This window comes from Cucurbita moschata, unplaced genomic scaffold (genome assembly GCF_002738365.1).
Source record: "Cucurbita moschata cultivar Rifu unplaced genomic scaffold, Cmos_1.0 Cmo_Scf00043, whole genome shotgun sequence".
NCBI lineage: Eukaryota > Viridiplantae > Streptophyta > Magnoliopsida > Cucurbitales > Cucurbitaceae > Cucurbita > Cucurbita moschata.
The window spans coordinates 738,212-754,209 of NW_019268559.1; the positions used below are offsets into that span (position 1 = coordinate 738,212).

General features: G+C 36.5%; 3 protein-coding genes across 6 annotated transcripts in view; 1 reads left to right on the forward strand and 2 right to left on the reverse strand.

Annotated features, from left to right (window-relative positions):
• The first annotated feature begins 1,181 nt into the window (after positions 1 to 1,181).
• LOC111433595 (coatomer subunit zeta-2-like) lies at positions 1,182 to 4,363 on the forward strand. The gene is made up of 6 exons (XM_023070677.1): positions 1,182 to 1,288; positions 2,017 to 2,176; positions 2,357 to 2,504; positions 2,619 to 2,696; positions 3,783 to 3,867; positions 3,977 to 4,363. The coding sequence occupies exons 1-6, from the start codon at positions 1,286 to 1,288 to the stop codon at positions 4,034 to 4,036; spliced, it is 534 nt and encodes a 177-aa protein (XP_022926445.1). The 5' UTR covers positions 1,182 to 1,285; the 3' UTR covers positions 4,037 to 4,363.
• A 697-nt stretch (positions 4,364 to 5,060) lies between these two features.
• LOC111433594 lies at positions 5,061 to 14,057 on the reverse strand. Of its 2 annotated transcripts, none has more exons than XM_023070675.1 (10): positions 13,639 to 14,057; positions 13,001 to 13,044; positions 12,732 to 12,822; positions 12,532 to 12,649; positions 10,708 to 11,354; positions 9,267 to 9,546; positions 8,665 to 8,917; positions 7,932 to 8,093; positions 5,822 to 6,271; positions 5,061 to 5,698 (listed from the first exon to the last, which is right to left on the reverse strand). In XM_023070675.1, the coding sequence occupies exons 1-10, from the start codon at positions 13,817 to 13,819 to the stop codon at positions 5,411 to 5,413; spliced, it is 2,514 nt and encodes an 837-aa protein (XP_022926443.1). In that variant the 5' UTR covers positions 13,820 to 14,057; the 3' UTR covers positions 5,061 to 5,410. The 2 variants fall into 2 exon arrangements, with proteins under 2 accessions (XP_022926443.1, XP_022926442.1); XM_023070674.1 differs by having other exon boundaries at positions 5,061 to 5,701.
• Positions 14,058 to 15,099: 1,042 nt separating this feature from the next.
• The window catches only part of LOC111433601, an 8,447-nt gene continuing 7,548 nt past the window's right edge, over positions 15,100 to 15,998 (reverse strand). For 2 of the 3 annotated variants that reach the window (XM_023070687.1, XM_023070688.1), the window contains exon 8: positions 15,100 to 15,681. In XM_023070687.1, the coding sequence (XP_022926455.1) occupies positions 15,596 to 15,681 (86 nt within the window). In that variant the 3' untranslated portion in view covers positions 15,100 to 15,595. The remainder of the gene's footprint in view (positions 15,682 to 15,998) is intronic. The other variant, XM_023070690.1, reaches the window with a different exon arrangement.

Below are 15,998 nucleotides of genomic sequence, written 5' to 3' on the forward strand. Positions count from 1 at the left end.
ATGAAGATTTTTTTTTTTTTTTTTTTTTTTTGTCATAGTAGTCGCTACTATTGCATGAACCCACTTCTAATGTCACAATTACGGGAGTGAGTAGTCATGTGAGCGTGGTGTCACAACCATACTATGAAGAGAGTAGGTTGTGACCCTCACGTCATGACAAGCAAAGCGGCGTCCCTCAAGAGACGCCCATCTGGCCACAGGCGAGCCAATATAGAAGAGTGTCATGATGCGGTCGAGGAGGACGATGCATCATCCAACACACCACCACGCGAAGTGGGATCGAGATGACAAGATGAGATACAATGTCGCATTGAGAGACCTTGGCCCGAGCAGGAGCAATGTCGAGCCGAATGACTTGGCCTAGTGTAGAGGCAGGTCGGATGTGTCGCAGACGATTGAACATGCATGCGCAGGCAGTGGGATTGAGATGACAAGATGAGATAGAACGTCGCATTGAGAGACCTTGGTCCGAGCAGAGGCAAGGTCGAGCCGAATGACTTGGCCTAGTGTAGAGGCAAGTCGGATGTGTCACAGGCGATTGAACGTGCATGCGCAGACAGCATGTGTGGTTGAACAAGCTTGGATTCCGCACCAGCGATCTTCAATTGGCGAAGACAAACCTCGCCTAAGGTTTGACGAAGCCAAAGCCGGGGCGAAAGCGATTGAACATGCATGCGCAGACAGCATGTGTAGTTGAACAAGCTTGGATTCCGCACCAGCGATCTTCTATTGGCGAAGACAAACCTCGCCTAAGGTCCGACGAAGCCAAAGCCGGGGCGAAAAATATATATGGGGCTTAATTTCACGCTCACGACGCACGGTAAAAAAATGGGCGTGCACCCACTTATAATGAAGCTGTCTGGTCGTGTGAGAGTGAGGAGGGCGATCATGCATGCACCCGCTCCTAATAGATTGTCGCAATCAGTGGAATGAGTAGTTGAGTGTGAGTGAGAAGGTCGATTATGCCAATAAAATTTTATGAATTTTTTATATTCGACAAATTGATAATTTGATACCAAATCTCTTTTATAATTCCCCAAAAATAAGAGATTGAGCTGAATGAGATTTTAAAATAAAAATTTATTTTAATTTTTTCAATTTAGTTTTTATGTAATTACACAACCAAAAATCAAGATCCGAATTCAATCTGAAGCGTTTGTTAATGCTTTATAGAGATCCAATGGTGGACAGGTCTGGGGGCTTCAAAATCCGCCTCATAAACACAAACCTCAACCCATTTCTCCATCTCTTCAATTCGTTTGCAATTTACACACAACTGTAAACAATGGTAAATTCTACCCTTCACTTTTTCCGTATTTGATTTCCCCTCTGTGATTGATAATCTTGCACTTGAGCTCGTTATAGGCGTTGATTTAATTTGATACTACGATCTTCACGTGTGTTTGTCACCGATTTGAACCCATTTCTTCCAATGCTGTTCTCTTTATCTCTCATAATGCTTGATTCGATAGTGTATACTTTTGAGATTGTGATTATAATTGAATCGCTTAGAATCTCTGATCGGATCAAACTAATTCATGCACACACATTCATCTGGGCGCTAATATTTGGTTTTGGAGGTAGAATGATCCGATGTTCAGGATGTTATTAGCAGGAAGATCGCCAATTTTTTTCTCTCCCTCAAATGAACACTGTTATGTTTCTTCCTATCGTGGTTTGCCAGGGTAAACTTTTGAATTCCATATGAGAAGATGAATGAAATTAGATATAAGCTTGCAAAAGTTATTCTGTCGGCTTGGGTTTTGAATCATGATGAACGATTAGAATTTTCTTATGTTAGAGCGGTACCTCACTGTTGCTGGTGCAGCCTGAGTCACTCATAACAAATCCATAATTCTTGCTTGTTTCTTCGTCAAGATCATCCATCGGACGTCTAGGCCACTGCTATAAAACCACTATGATGCTGAATCGCTGATATGCATACCTGTAGTATTACTACAAATACTACGGATTTTCATGTGATGATTCTTTGCTCTGTACGTGGATTTGATGTAGGATTCCTGTCCTTCAATAAAAAATATTCTCCTGTTGGATTCTGACGGGAAACGTGTGGCCGTCAAGTATTACTCAGATGAGTGGCCAACAAATAATGCAAGGGAATCTTTTGAGAAATCTTTATTTAGCAAAACTCAAAAGAGCAATGCTCGAAATGAAGGTAATCCATTGTTTATGGCTTTTTAGCCTCTCTTTTCACCGTCTTAACGTTTCCATGGAACTATTACCTTCTTAGAACCAAGATAGCATTGAGATAAAACAAGAAATATGCTCCAAGTAGTTTTAGAAAAGTTTGATACTTCTATATACTGTTAACTTGTTATTTATTGTTTATCTGCAGCGGAGATAACGATGTTTGAAAGCAATACTGTTGTTTACAAGTTTGTGCAAGACCTACATTTTTTTGTCACTGGTGGAGAATATGAGAATGAGCTCATTTTGGCGACTGTTCTTCAGGGATTCTTCGATGCTGTTGGCCTTCTCCTGAGGTCTTATCTTTATAACACTTATTACTGTTTACTGGTTATCAATTTCCCTGCTGTATTTTCTGTATTTCACTGCGAACTTACGCTCACATTTACTGTATGTTGCTTCTACTTCAGGGGTCACGTGGAAAAGAAGGAAGCACGTGAAAACTTGGAACTTATTTTGTTGTGCCTTGATGAAATTGTTGATGGAGGGTATGTTTTTAGCTTATTTCATGCTTTTAAAGTTAATCAATCCTATTGTTCTGTTTAGTTTTCTTGAGCTTTTAAGCATATTTGTCAAAAATGTACTGTGAATAGTTTTTTAATCCTGATTTTATCTAAAACGTAAGAGATTTAAATACATATATTCGGAATGAAATATGTATACTCGATACAATCGGTTTAGGAGATATCTTACAAGGTTGTTTTATTTGAGTAAGATGTCATCATGGTTGTTTTATGGAATATGGAAGGAAGTTCTAGAACATTGTCATGAGGCACAACTTCCCTCCATGAGCATCACACAAACTAGTAATGAGTTGGACAACCTCACTCGATGAGTATGCTACAAACTAGCAATGAGTTAAAACAGTATTATAGTACTGAAATAGATTTAGTATAGCTGTTCCAACAATTGTTTTGTGTGTTATCTCTTGTCCTTGGCTGCTTGAATAAGATGGAAGTGTATAGAAGTAAGAACTGCATCCAAGGTTGCGTTGATATGGAAACCATTTTTTTGTTAGGAAAGAATCTATCGTTGGTTCTAGTTCTGTTCGTATATCTTGGTATTTGCAAATATCATGATTACTATTGTAGCAAAGCTCTCATTTAAGCATTCTACTTGACCAAATTTACCCTCTTCCTCCACATTGTCATCCAATGATTAAATATTGGTTCCCTAAATGCACTCAAGGAAAACGTTTGTTCGAGCATATTTTCTCCTACTATTATTTTTATGCAAGAAAAATGAAAGGGAATACCTATTAGTGCTAAATATACTTTTGAAAATATTTTATGTTAGTGATAATTAAGTTAACTAGTAACCTCTCTTAAAGATCAGAAGTTTGATTCTCTATCCCTCCCTTTAGTAGAACTTTAAGAGAGGGTCATAGGATGCAACTGCGTTTGATATCTTATTTCATTGAACGGCAATATCACTAGATTTAGATGCAGTGCAAATCCATGATACGTGCATTGCAAGTCTTTTAGTTTGATGTTCCATTTGTCTTTAAAGTTACTCAATTAGTGATGGCACTGGTTGTTTTGCGAGCTAGTTTAAACTGCTTTATATTTATGAAGTATTGTTCTTGAGACCGATGGAAATGTCATTGCTGGGAAAGTTGCAACTCAAAGTATAGATTCTTCAGCTCCTTTGTCTGAGCAGGTATTATTACCCTCTTTCCTGTTTGGGTTTTCCTCAAAGCGATATTTCTAACGTTGAGAATTGAAATGGTAAGACAAATGGATGTAAACCAACTCATTCTTATGCACAGACAATTAGCCAAGCACTGGCAACTGCACGTGAACATCTCACGAAATCTCTTCTTACATGACGTATACGCTTGCTCATGGGGGGAGGAGCATGGAGAAAATACCCTTTGATCCGACTAGTGGTTTAAAACGACACAAAGAGTGGTTCGTTCCCATCACCTTGGAGTTGCATTTTTTTTTTTTCTTTTTTCAGTTTCATAGACAATCTCTCGTAATTTGAAGTTCCTGCTATTGGAACCTTTACTTCATACCTTTCTTTTTCCATAAATGGTGCTTATTGAATTGTTTCGTGTAAACTTGATAAAATTAGATGTCGGAGGTATATTATAGTTCATTAATTGATTTGATTTGAGGATCCATTACTCAAGGATGGCCTTTCTTGATGTAAACTTTCTTTGTAGAGTTGTAATTAATCCTTGTCTCTCTATATTCATTTCTGTATAATATGGGGCAAAAATTAAGTAGCATAACTTAGGCTCCCAGCGAAGTTGTGTTTGCGTAAAATGTCTAATCCACTTCTGCACCTTAGGTAGTTTATTAGAAGACGCCAAAATGTGGAGTCCTAAATGTAAAAAAAAAAAGAGTAACTTATACCCCCACAAAACACTTCTCCAAACCTATCATTTCAAGCAAGGTAAGAAAAATAACATTACAAATGACACAAGCACTACGCCAAGGCAAATGATTTCACTCCCAAAAGACCAAAGGATAAACATATCTCCTTCTCAAGGTTATATTATATACAGTAAGTTGTTGTTATTTCTCTCTTACTTGCTTATATAACGTATCTTTCGAAAATCTCTCTGCTCTCGCTTTCTAAAACCTTCTCTTAAAACCAAGGCTAGAGGCTCGAGCGCTTGGCCGTAGGCAACGCAAGAACGAATTGGCTTAGCTCACTTGTCGTTGAAAAGTGAGTGCCGCACAATCACAAGTCCGCTGCCATTAAAAGTGCGATTGTGACACAGCAAATGATTTCACTCCCAAAAGACCAAATGATAAACACAACAAACGGAGAACTAAGGATTCGGTACAAAGGTAAAACTGTACTTGTTTAAAGGGGTCTTTCAACCATCATGATGAAGCATAAACATAATGGTTTCACTATATAAGCCAAATGAGCCTTGTCAATACTAAACAGTAAACCCCCTGTAAAAGCTTTAAATTAATGTGAAACTAGGTTAAAACTGCGGAAAAACAATGCTTCTTCATACCATATAACTAGGAGAGAAAGGAGCTCAAAAGAGTGGTTCACTAATCCAAATTAGCAGACCTCGTTAAAACATAAGCAGACAATGATATTGTGTAAAATACAACCTCGTGGCACAGGGGAGTGGCCAGTCGATCTCTTCAGACAAATTAATAACATTCCATTAATTAATTAATGCCAGATCATAAGAGCACCTCTGATTGACCACTACTACGACACGCTCAGCCTATTAGTAGCTGTTTTGCCATATCTGTTGCGACTGCTTGGGCTGTTGACCTTGAGATCCTCCCAGAGATGCATCCCTGAGTGTTTGCTGTTGGCCATCCAGTGACATACCCGCCTGGGAATGGTAGAAGTTCGGGTATCCCAGTGCCCCAAATTGTTGTGAAGGCTGTTGACCTTGCCGGAATCCACTAGATTGTTGATTCTGCCCTTGGAGGTTGTAATATGCACTAGCGGGAACAGCAGACATTGTTCGCGAACCAGGCCCATGAATCCACATCGCCGGGTTTTCATTCTGCTATAGATTGTCAAAAAAAAAAAAAAAAAAAAAAAAAAAAAAAAAAAAAACCATGTAAACTTACTGCTATATAGTATGATACAGCATCGTCTAGACTGCTTAAACAGTTCAAAAAGTTACCTGCTGGAGGGAAAGTAAATGATTGCTCTCTTTGTACTGTGAACTTATAGCATCTTCATAGCCAATGGATGAACCTGCTGGTGCTGTGGGAGGATTCAGCGGGAAATTTCCTCCAGGAATGCTAATTGAACTTCCAAAACCGTAACCAGAAGCAATTGCAGCAGACTGAGGCAAACTGCTAACAGAAATGCTATTTTTGTACTGTGGAAGTACTGCTGCCAAAGCTTGATGGTATGTACTGTTACCTGCAAATGCTTGTTGGAAACCAGAAGGCATATATGTGTAGCTCTGTGGCAAGAAAGGGTAGCTAATCATATTAGTATAATGACCCACAGGAAGTGTGGGCTGAGAATAAGGATGAACAGCAAGGTGTTGTGGAAGGGCCGGTCCTGCTGCAACATTAGACTGTGGAGTAGGCTGAGAAGTAGAAATGCTACTTGTTCTTAGAACCTGAAAATTTAACAAAAAGATGATCGGAGAAAGTTATGAATCTATACAAGGGAATGATTCTTCCCTATTGGTATTTAAAATACCATATTTGTCCCGGGATTAGATAATGCAACTCCTTGATACAAGGTGTACAAGGTCATGACTATTTATTCATTTAATTATAGATACTAAAGTGATACTATTCACAGTTCAAAATAGTAGGCAATCATTTATCAAAGCATACTAGTACAAGGAATTATTCGTGTGCGTAAAGAACTTGGGTTGGAACTGATCAAAGAAATTGGGGAGTGTAATGCAGTGTCTTTCAAAAAATTGCCCACATCAGAAATAGTACAAACTTAAGTATTCTCTCATCAATTACACTAATAAGGCCATCTCATAGATGATGACAATGATGGGAAGTCATATCTATAATTCCTTCTTGGGGCACATCTTCCCTATTTTCTCTGGATCTTTTCATTCTTTGTCCAATAGGGAAATGAAAAATGTCGTGAATCTTCTTTCCTTGCTAGGGATTTTTTTTTTTTACTTATCTTGGGGAAGACATTCTTCCGCATGAGTCCCTAATATTTCCATCGGGGTAATCATGTAGCTCATGCTTCCATCTTTGATATGGTCCGTCCTCCTCTAGATGTCTTTCTTTGTGTGGTCCCTCCTCTTTGGAGGATGAATACACCGTACCACATTTTCAAGCATTTGTCCTTTATGGTGAAACATTATATATATGAGAACATTTGAGAAACTAGATCCTTTGGGCTATCAGCTTGCTCGCTCTATCTGTGATTGTTTTTTCAGTTGTTTGACAAAAAGCAAGAAGCACATCTCTATGGTGAAGGAGGTCCTTGTACATCCACCAGGAATTATGTGGCACGCTGATGGAATGCAATCTTTTGGGGTCTATGGCTTGGAAGGAAACAAAGAATTTTGGGACAAAGTTTGGCCATTGGCTAGGTTTCATGTTTCTATTTGGGTGTCAACCTTCAAGGACTCTCTAATTACCCGTTAGGTCTTTGAGGTGTGGATTCAAGCCCCATTTTGTACAGCTCCATGCTTTTTTAGTTTGGTTCCTCGGAGGAAAAAAAACATTAGGTTGCATAAAAAAACTGGTCTGGATGGTAAAACTGACATAAAATCTCTAACTGAATTTTTCAAAAGAAAATCAACAGAAATATTTATTGCACAGTTCCATAGTAAATTAAGATCCACCTAAAAATCCCCCCATCTCACAGAAGTCACCAGTTCCAAATTGGGTACTAAGAATATTCAGCTACCAAGCGAGAAATTGGGTAGAAAATCAAAAGGCAAGTGGAGAACAAAAGTAAGCAACTTCAAGGATTAAAAAAAAAAAAAAAAAATCATCAATATTATTTAATGAAAAATGAAGTTATCAATTCAAGATTATATTACATTCTTAATTACTATCTTCACAGACATAAGCACTATGAATTTGTATCAAAAGAAGTCAAGCCGCAGATGCAATATAATCAAATATTATTTGATGCAAACAAAGTTAACAATTCAAAATTATATTTCATTCTTAATTAGTATCTTCACAAACAGAAGCAATATGAAGTTGTATTGGATGGGGTCATGCGACTGGTATCCGATCTCTCAACAATGTGGTAAATTGAGGGTATGAATTGATTGCAAAAGAACGCACCTCTGGCATGGCCATGGAGGGGCCAGTTATCGAAGAAGCAACATTGCTGTACTTCGGCACTGATTGCGTGTCTGGAAAAGGTGAATATGGAGGATCCTCCCTCACTGTCTGAGATGTGGAAGCCAACAACATATTGTTGGATAAATTATTTGTGTATGCTAGCTGCCAAAAATAGAGAAAATACTTCAGAATGAGAAGGCATCCTACCAAACAGACACTTACACATGAACAAAAACAGAAATAAAAACAAAAAGGCAGTAATAGCATTGATCAGTGCCCACAATAATGCTATATTTAAATACAGCTAAAAGTAACGTAGACATTTCTCGTTCAGAGTTATAAAGCTACTGAAAATCATAGAGGATACTAGAACGTATTAACCGCCATAAGCATTTATGGAAAAAAGCAATTGTTGGTGATTGCGTGCTGCCCAGTAACTGAAGTACGCCAACAATGCACGTCTATAAGCCTTCTGATAACCCTTCTTTAAGACCAGTTTCTTTCATGTTTAACAAGGATAGCTGGTTTCTTTATATGTATGTATGTGTGTATAAACCTTGAAAACGGTTCCAAAAACAAGAAAACACAAAACTGTTCTATAATCATTTCTCCAAACAAGCCACTACAATTCTTCAAGAAAAATTCACCCACGGGCAAAATAGAACAGATTCAAATGCCCCAACTTCAAAAACATGTACAACAGATCCATAGAAAATTAAATATTTGACATTACCATCGCTCTCTCAAGGTTCTGCATTTCTGAACTATTCTGTATAAATGGAATTTCTGATGGTTGGTTGTTCTCATAACTAAATGCTGGAGAAGAGGATGGAAATGCATATAGACTAGCCTGAGTACTTTCAGAGCTTTCCTGCTTAACCTCTGCTTGAGTAGCAGGAGTTTCGAAATATCCACCACTAGCACTAGTTCTATGAATTAGGTTCCCATCTGAGTTAGTACCACCATCCTCGTAATACTCAGAATTTCTGCAAGTACGCTAATGAAATTATTGCCAATAAAAGAGAAGAGAACAATTTAATTTAAGCCGTTAAATCATTTAAAGAAAAATGTAAACAATACATCAGAACCAAGTTAATAGTTTCCTCAACACTAGAAATAGTGTTAAATTGTCTTTCATATGAAAATATCATAAACTAAAACATACTCTTCATGTGAAATTCATTAGAATGAATAAAAGTAATCATATAAATATCAAATCCATGATCCTAGTTTTCCTTCATTAGAAAATTTCATCACCATAATTTTATCATGTTGTATATATATCCCATCACCTATGCTTTATTTAGAATAACAATAGTTTCTGGGAAAAGATACCTAGCCTCGGAGTGACCAACTGAAGAGACGTCAGCTGGCACAGAAATCTCCTCTACATTACTATTCTGAGGTTCATTTGAAAAACCCGCAGAACCAGAAAAGGTAGCATTAGTCCCAGATCCAAAACTTCCAAAGCTCAAATGAAAGCAATCTGGGGTGTGAAGCTGGAGGTGATGTGGAATTACTACAGAAGGATTATCCTCTTCAGGTGGTGAGCCCTGGTCCTCCTGTATGCTCAATTGCTGAAAATTTGCAGACAATGATGAACCGCCATCTTCAGCTGGAAAAAGTAATGAAGAACTATAAGTTGGTCTAATTTGTAAGAAAGCTAAACCCTAAACGGCTACCATTATTAGGAAACAAAAAACAAGAAATGAAAAGTATCAAGGGATGGACTAGAATACTTAACACAGATCAAACAGAAGAATAGTTAACTAAATCACAAAACTCCTGTAAACAAATCGATGCATAGATCAGAGATGCTGTAGTTTGACATTAAATCTCTTTTTATTCTACAACAGTTTCAAGGGCAGAAAATATATAGTCAGATGTCATCATTGAATTTTTTTTCTTCTTTAAATCAAGAACACTTGCAAAAAGGATTTCTCCACCCAAAGGGAAAATGAAAATAAAAATACATTGCAATGAACTATATTCCAGAAAACCTAATAACATCCCATCTATAAAACTAATAGCCCTTAATATATATATATATATATATATATCACATTCAGTGAGCAACATCCCATCAAAAACCTCAAAAGTTTCAACATAACCAAAATTCCAACATACAGAAACTAACTTTTTTCCGCTAGACAAATAAGACCTAAATTACAATGGAATACCAAGGCGGAACATGAGAAGCTTAAATTATATGAATTGACACGCCTCAATCCAGAGTGAATCTGCTTTATTGCACAATAGCGCTTGATAAGACGAAAGAGAACAAAATTCAATTTCTTTTAAGATCAAAAGAAGAAATAAACCTTAAATGAGATACTCTAACCAAATTGAATTTCAAGATTGCATGATAGCTGTTTCACATATAAACCATCTCATTTTGAAGGGAGAGAGACCGTAAATTGAACCTTGAGATGATGTGGTTTATAGAAACTCTATAGGATTCATAAAGAAGTTTACAAGAAACTACCTTCAAGAAACATTTCTTTAATAAGAAAATGGGATTTAACACACTTCTCTCACAAAAAACGGAGTTTAAAATTGAGAGCAATTTAGAAATAAAGGGAAAGAAAAAATTGGCAGATAAAACCACCACTCTTAACATCTGCCGATTTAAATTTTAAATCATTTCCAAGAATAAAAACAAAGAACATCAATAAAACGCCTCATATTTACTCATGGAATTCAAAACTAATTTAATGAAGACAATTTGATAGTAAAAAAAAAAAAAAAAAAAAAAGACTAGGAGAAGGAAAATAACCTTCATCATGTTCAATAGCATGCCTGTGAGGCAAATAGGAGCTCATATCCTCATATAAGTTATTATCTGACACAGAGGTACCCCCAGAGTTATCTTCTTGGATATTTCTACCCAATATAGAAGCATGAGCAGCATGGTTTGCATCAATTGGGTCAACGGAACCACCTTCAACCACCTGAACCTTGTCTTGATGTATATGCTGACTAGCAGCATCCAATGATACGTTGGCTGGATTTGAATGCAACTCCAAGACTGCAGGCGACTCTATGGTACTAGAGATACTAACAGGTTGAGGAGGCTCAATTGAGGGCCATTCATCATCGAGTGATGTCTGCTGACTCACAATACCTGGTCCAGAGTGAACTTCTGAAACTGTGGAAGCCTGATGCTGTGCTGAATGAAAATTCTGGTGTGATGGCGCAGACTGAAATGGTATACTGTTAAGAGAACTAGCACCTTGAAGGGAAGTGTTTTGCACTGAGGAACTCTTTCCCTGAGGTTTTCCCATCTTGACAATGTCAGCCATCGATACTTGGCCTTGAGCACCCATCCAGGTAGATTGATAGCCAAAAGTGGACTGTGAGGATGAGATTGCTCCATCTCCTACACCTAATCCTGCTAACTTATTTTCTGTAGCCGCATTGTTGCTGTAATAGTGATTAAGGGTATATAAGACCAGTTTCGGTTCATCTAAGATATTCTTTAAAACCAAATATATAATCCAACAATGCACAAAAGTTTCAACTGGGGTAAATAGATCTTGTATAGTTTTAGCACCCAAACAAGCATAAATGCATACACCTCTCATGTTTGTAAGTAAATTGTTAAATAACATTTTTATAATTGTTAAATAATATTTTTAATTGAAAATTATGAAAAATCATCCTGTGCCAGTCATCATTTTATTTATTTCCACATCATACCTGAAAATAGATAACACAAAACAAATAAAATTTCATTTCCATAAAAACCTAGCATAAGAGATAGGTTTTACAAGCCTGGAATTATGTAATTTGGGTTTATTTAGCAAATATACTGATGAAATTGCACCTTGGGCTAAGTAATCTTAACTATGAAAACTCACCTATTTAATCCTAAGTTACACAGGCCCACAAGCCTAACTCGTAATTCAAACATCTTCCAAAAAATGCTTAGAGATCTTTAGAAACATGCCCTTTACGCAGGGGTGGGAAAAACAAAAACTATCTAAAAAAGAAACTGGATCCACTATACAATATAAACCTTGTTATGATGATTGAAGGAAACATGTCCAGAACGTAACAATTTCTATTGTGACTGCTAAAACTATCCAAAAGTCAGAAACCTAAATACTTAAAACATGAGTCACCAACCCAAAGAGGGCCAGAATTCATACCCATTTGGGAGTCTTCAGCCTAAGGCCTAAAAATAATCTACATTTAGTCGCATCAAGAAGGACAATAAATGCTCACTTACTATTTTGGGACAGATATCATATTTCATGAGTTGCTAGTAGCCTGCATTTAGCATACAGCAATGTAATACTTTTTCCTTTTCTTTGTAGACTGAAATTCAGACACAAAATTCAAACTTATTTCCTATTAGTCTACATTAAGCGTTGCATATGAAAAAACATGGTGAAGTACGAGAAATGAAGAAAGTAAAAAATCCAGCAAAGGGCTACTACAGATCCCTTCACTGATTTGAAACTAATTGTATACTTGTTTGAAACATAACAAGCAAAGAGTCCATCTATCTATGAATAACGTTCAACTATGGTATTGCATTGCACAGTACTCAGTAATTCACCATTGACAAATTAAACACAAGCTCATAACGTTTAACCTGTGAGATGGAAATTGGTAGTATGAGTGGCTTCCAGATTGTCCAGATGCAGAAGACGAACCAGCATGATCTCCAATTTCTTTTTTGTACACAGGTTTACTGTGCAACACACCAGTTTCTAGAAAAACAATGAAATTTGGTCAACCTTGAGTGAAAAATATGTGAAGTTTAATCTCCATAGCATCATATCACTCACATACCACGACCGGCATAACGATCTGTACTGCCCTTATTCATACGGTTGGGAGGGATGCTAGGACCACGAGATCTGGAATCAATTGGATCCTTATTCTGAAGAGGCAAGGGAAAGAGAAATGGGGTAAACAGTCGAGAAAACGATCAGAGGATGATTATATTTTGAACAAGACAATTTAGTGACTAGAGCCAGCTAAACCAACAAAAAATGCAATGATGGACGACATGATAAAAACTTTTAGAACAAACATCTGAAATCCTCTCACATACGCACCTCTTTTTTCTTTTCTCGTTTGCTCTTCACCTCATGAAAAGGGTCTACACAGCGATAGAATAAAATTAATATAATCTTCGAGCCTTCAGAGTCCCACAGAATGTGACTCTAACACATCACACAACCAAAAATGTCCTAGCAGATAATTCATTCTATAACATGTATTTAATATCTCCAACGGCATAAATGGCTCTAATGGGTAATAGAAGAACGAACACAGAAGTTAGCAAGGTTTAAAACAACAAAAACATGAACCATCAAGCACGATGTATAAAGGACAAGGTAGGACACAAGGTGAAACGTTTCCCAGGCTTGACGACAGCGGTGCTAAAACGGAACTACCTAGTAAACTAGGTATTCTTTCTAGTCCCACTTGACCAACGATTGCAGTAAAAAATAAAACCTTCAACTTTAAAACTGAAAACAAAAAAGAAGGTGAAAAAACTCCGCAACGATCGATGACAAAGTTAGGCGACTAGTAAGTCATTAAATAGAACATCTATATAATGAAGTACGAGCTTTGGTTTAACGACCTAGGGTTCTTGCAGCAAAACCCAGCAGCTAAAACAAAAGAACGATTAACCTTCTCGACTCAAGAAAAAAAGAGAAAGCCATCGACATGGAATTAGAAAACAGACCTTGCGTGAGAAGACGATTAACGGCTTCATCAGGATCCATATTACATTCCCTTAGGGTAGCGTAGATCTCCTGGTCGGTACAGTTACCTACAATCTCTTTTAAGCTCTGGACCATCTTCCGCCACTCTGCCGGAATTCCAGACGTTCCATTGGTGCTTTTGCCTCCTCCTTTAGCACCCATACTGTTTGACTATGTTTTGGATACCTCTCTCCCTCGCCGGCCGGAGGTTCAGATCTGAGAAGCGTTTCAAAAGGGCTGCTCTTAGTCCGTCTCCCGCTAGGGTTCCGCCGTGTCAATAAGAAGATATGTTTGTCAAAGCACTGTATACGACTCTCTTTCTCTATCTCTCTCGACTCTCGTTCTGCTTTTTGTTACGCATCGAAAACCCTTTCCCTCTCACTATTCTCTTTTTCTCTCTCTTCAAATAAATAAAATTAAAATATTATTTTCATCTCTATATAATTTCTATTACTCATTAATACTTTTAGGCAATAAAAATAAACATATTTGAAATATTTATCATATAATAAAGATTAATAGTCGAAATATTTTAAAGACAAAATTAACATTAAAAGTAGATGTTTAGAAATACAAATATTCAAATGAAAACCAAAAATGGTATTTTTTTTCTCTCTCTTTCCTTTTTTGGAACATAAATAAATGTAAAATTAAGTCGAAACAAAAATCCAATCAAGTAGAAACAAAAATCCATTTTGAGATTAGAATAATTGATATTTAACATAAAAATATAATTATATAATTACGAAAAAGTTATATAATTACAATAATTATTATTATTAATTAACGGTAATACAATACAATCCACTCAATTGGAAGTAAACTTAAACGGCAAATTAATGGTCATATTCAGTTTTTTTCTTTGAGGCTAAACATCATTGCTGACAGAGCAAAATCTGACACTAACAATTAAACAATTTATTTATAAAACAAAAAAAAAAAACTGTCTTTTATTATTGGAGGAAAAAATATTTAAGACTTTAAAAATATAAAAATAAGTAATTGGATGATTAATCCGAATAATTCAAAATGAAATTTATTTTTAAAAAAATATTCTAGTGACGGAGTCCTCCGTTGGGCCGTTGAATTGAGGCTGAAATTCAAAACTCGGGCCTTTCTGGGCCACGTTATTTACTGGACCTTTCTTTCAATATTTGAACTCTTAACACTAGTAAAATATCGACATCAACTCCATATAATTCGACATGTCGACCCTGAATTACCAAGATTTCTATGCTTTACAGTATAAAGCCATCATGAGGAAGAGGAGAGGATAATTTCAACAGAGGCTGTTGGTTTACATAGCCAAACAAGCTAACATTAAGCAAAAAATAAATGTATAAAAACAGGACAACAAGATGAAAGATATTTGCAATCTCTTGTATATTGCTGCAGCTTACAGTGATTGAACTTTCAATAAATCCACAGAAAATGCAGTTCAGTTCATCCATCAAAATTAGCATTTCAACATTAGAATGATTGTAAAAGGTCTAACAAGTTACATTTTTTCATCGAGCCTTTTCGACACAAGGAAGCAATACATACAAATGGCTTAATCTATCACATTAAAGAAAAACTAGGAAGCTTTCTAGGTTCTGAGAGGAAGAGAACGTTATTACAAAGTGAGCCGTGGCAACGGGATACTACACTAATTCCTAAAGATCGTTGATAACAATTACTACAATGGATTGAGATTCAGAAGATTAGAGAATCAAGAGAACTTCCTTTCAAGTATTCTGAGGAAGGAAAGGATTATGGACATACCTAGCATTTTCCCATATGAAGAAATTTAGAACTGCCCTTCAAAAGACCTGCAGAGAAACCAGAAAACTTCATATAGCATAAAAGACAGCGATCATTATCTATCAATATGCTAAATCATGCAATCCAAAGAAATCAAGAAATATCTCTTCTCTTCATAGAAGCGAAGCATAGGTATCAAAAACATCCCTTCAGCTGGAACACCATTTTCCTGAAATAGCAATAGAAAGTTATAAGCAGGTACTTCTTTCCCATCGGGACATCTGCACCAAGATTAGCTGTGTCACACTGGAAATAGCAGCTAATACACAATGGTCGTATAGAGAAATTTTCCTCTTGAATTTAACTTGGGACACCTAAAATCTTGGCAATATTTTCTTCCAGTCTTTCTGAAAGAAATTTTACTAAACTAAAACAGCATTGCAGATAAAATATGAATAATAAACATGGCATGTTAATAGATGTTTGCATCATGCATAAATATAATATACTATGGAAAAATAGGCACCATCCTCTTCAACACCAGCGCTTCTTGTTTCTCCTTTTTTCTTCTCTTTTTTTTTTTTTTTTTTTTTTTTTT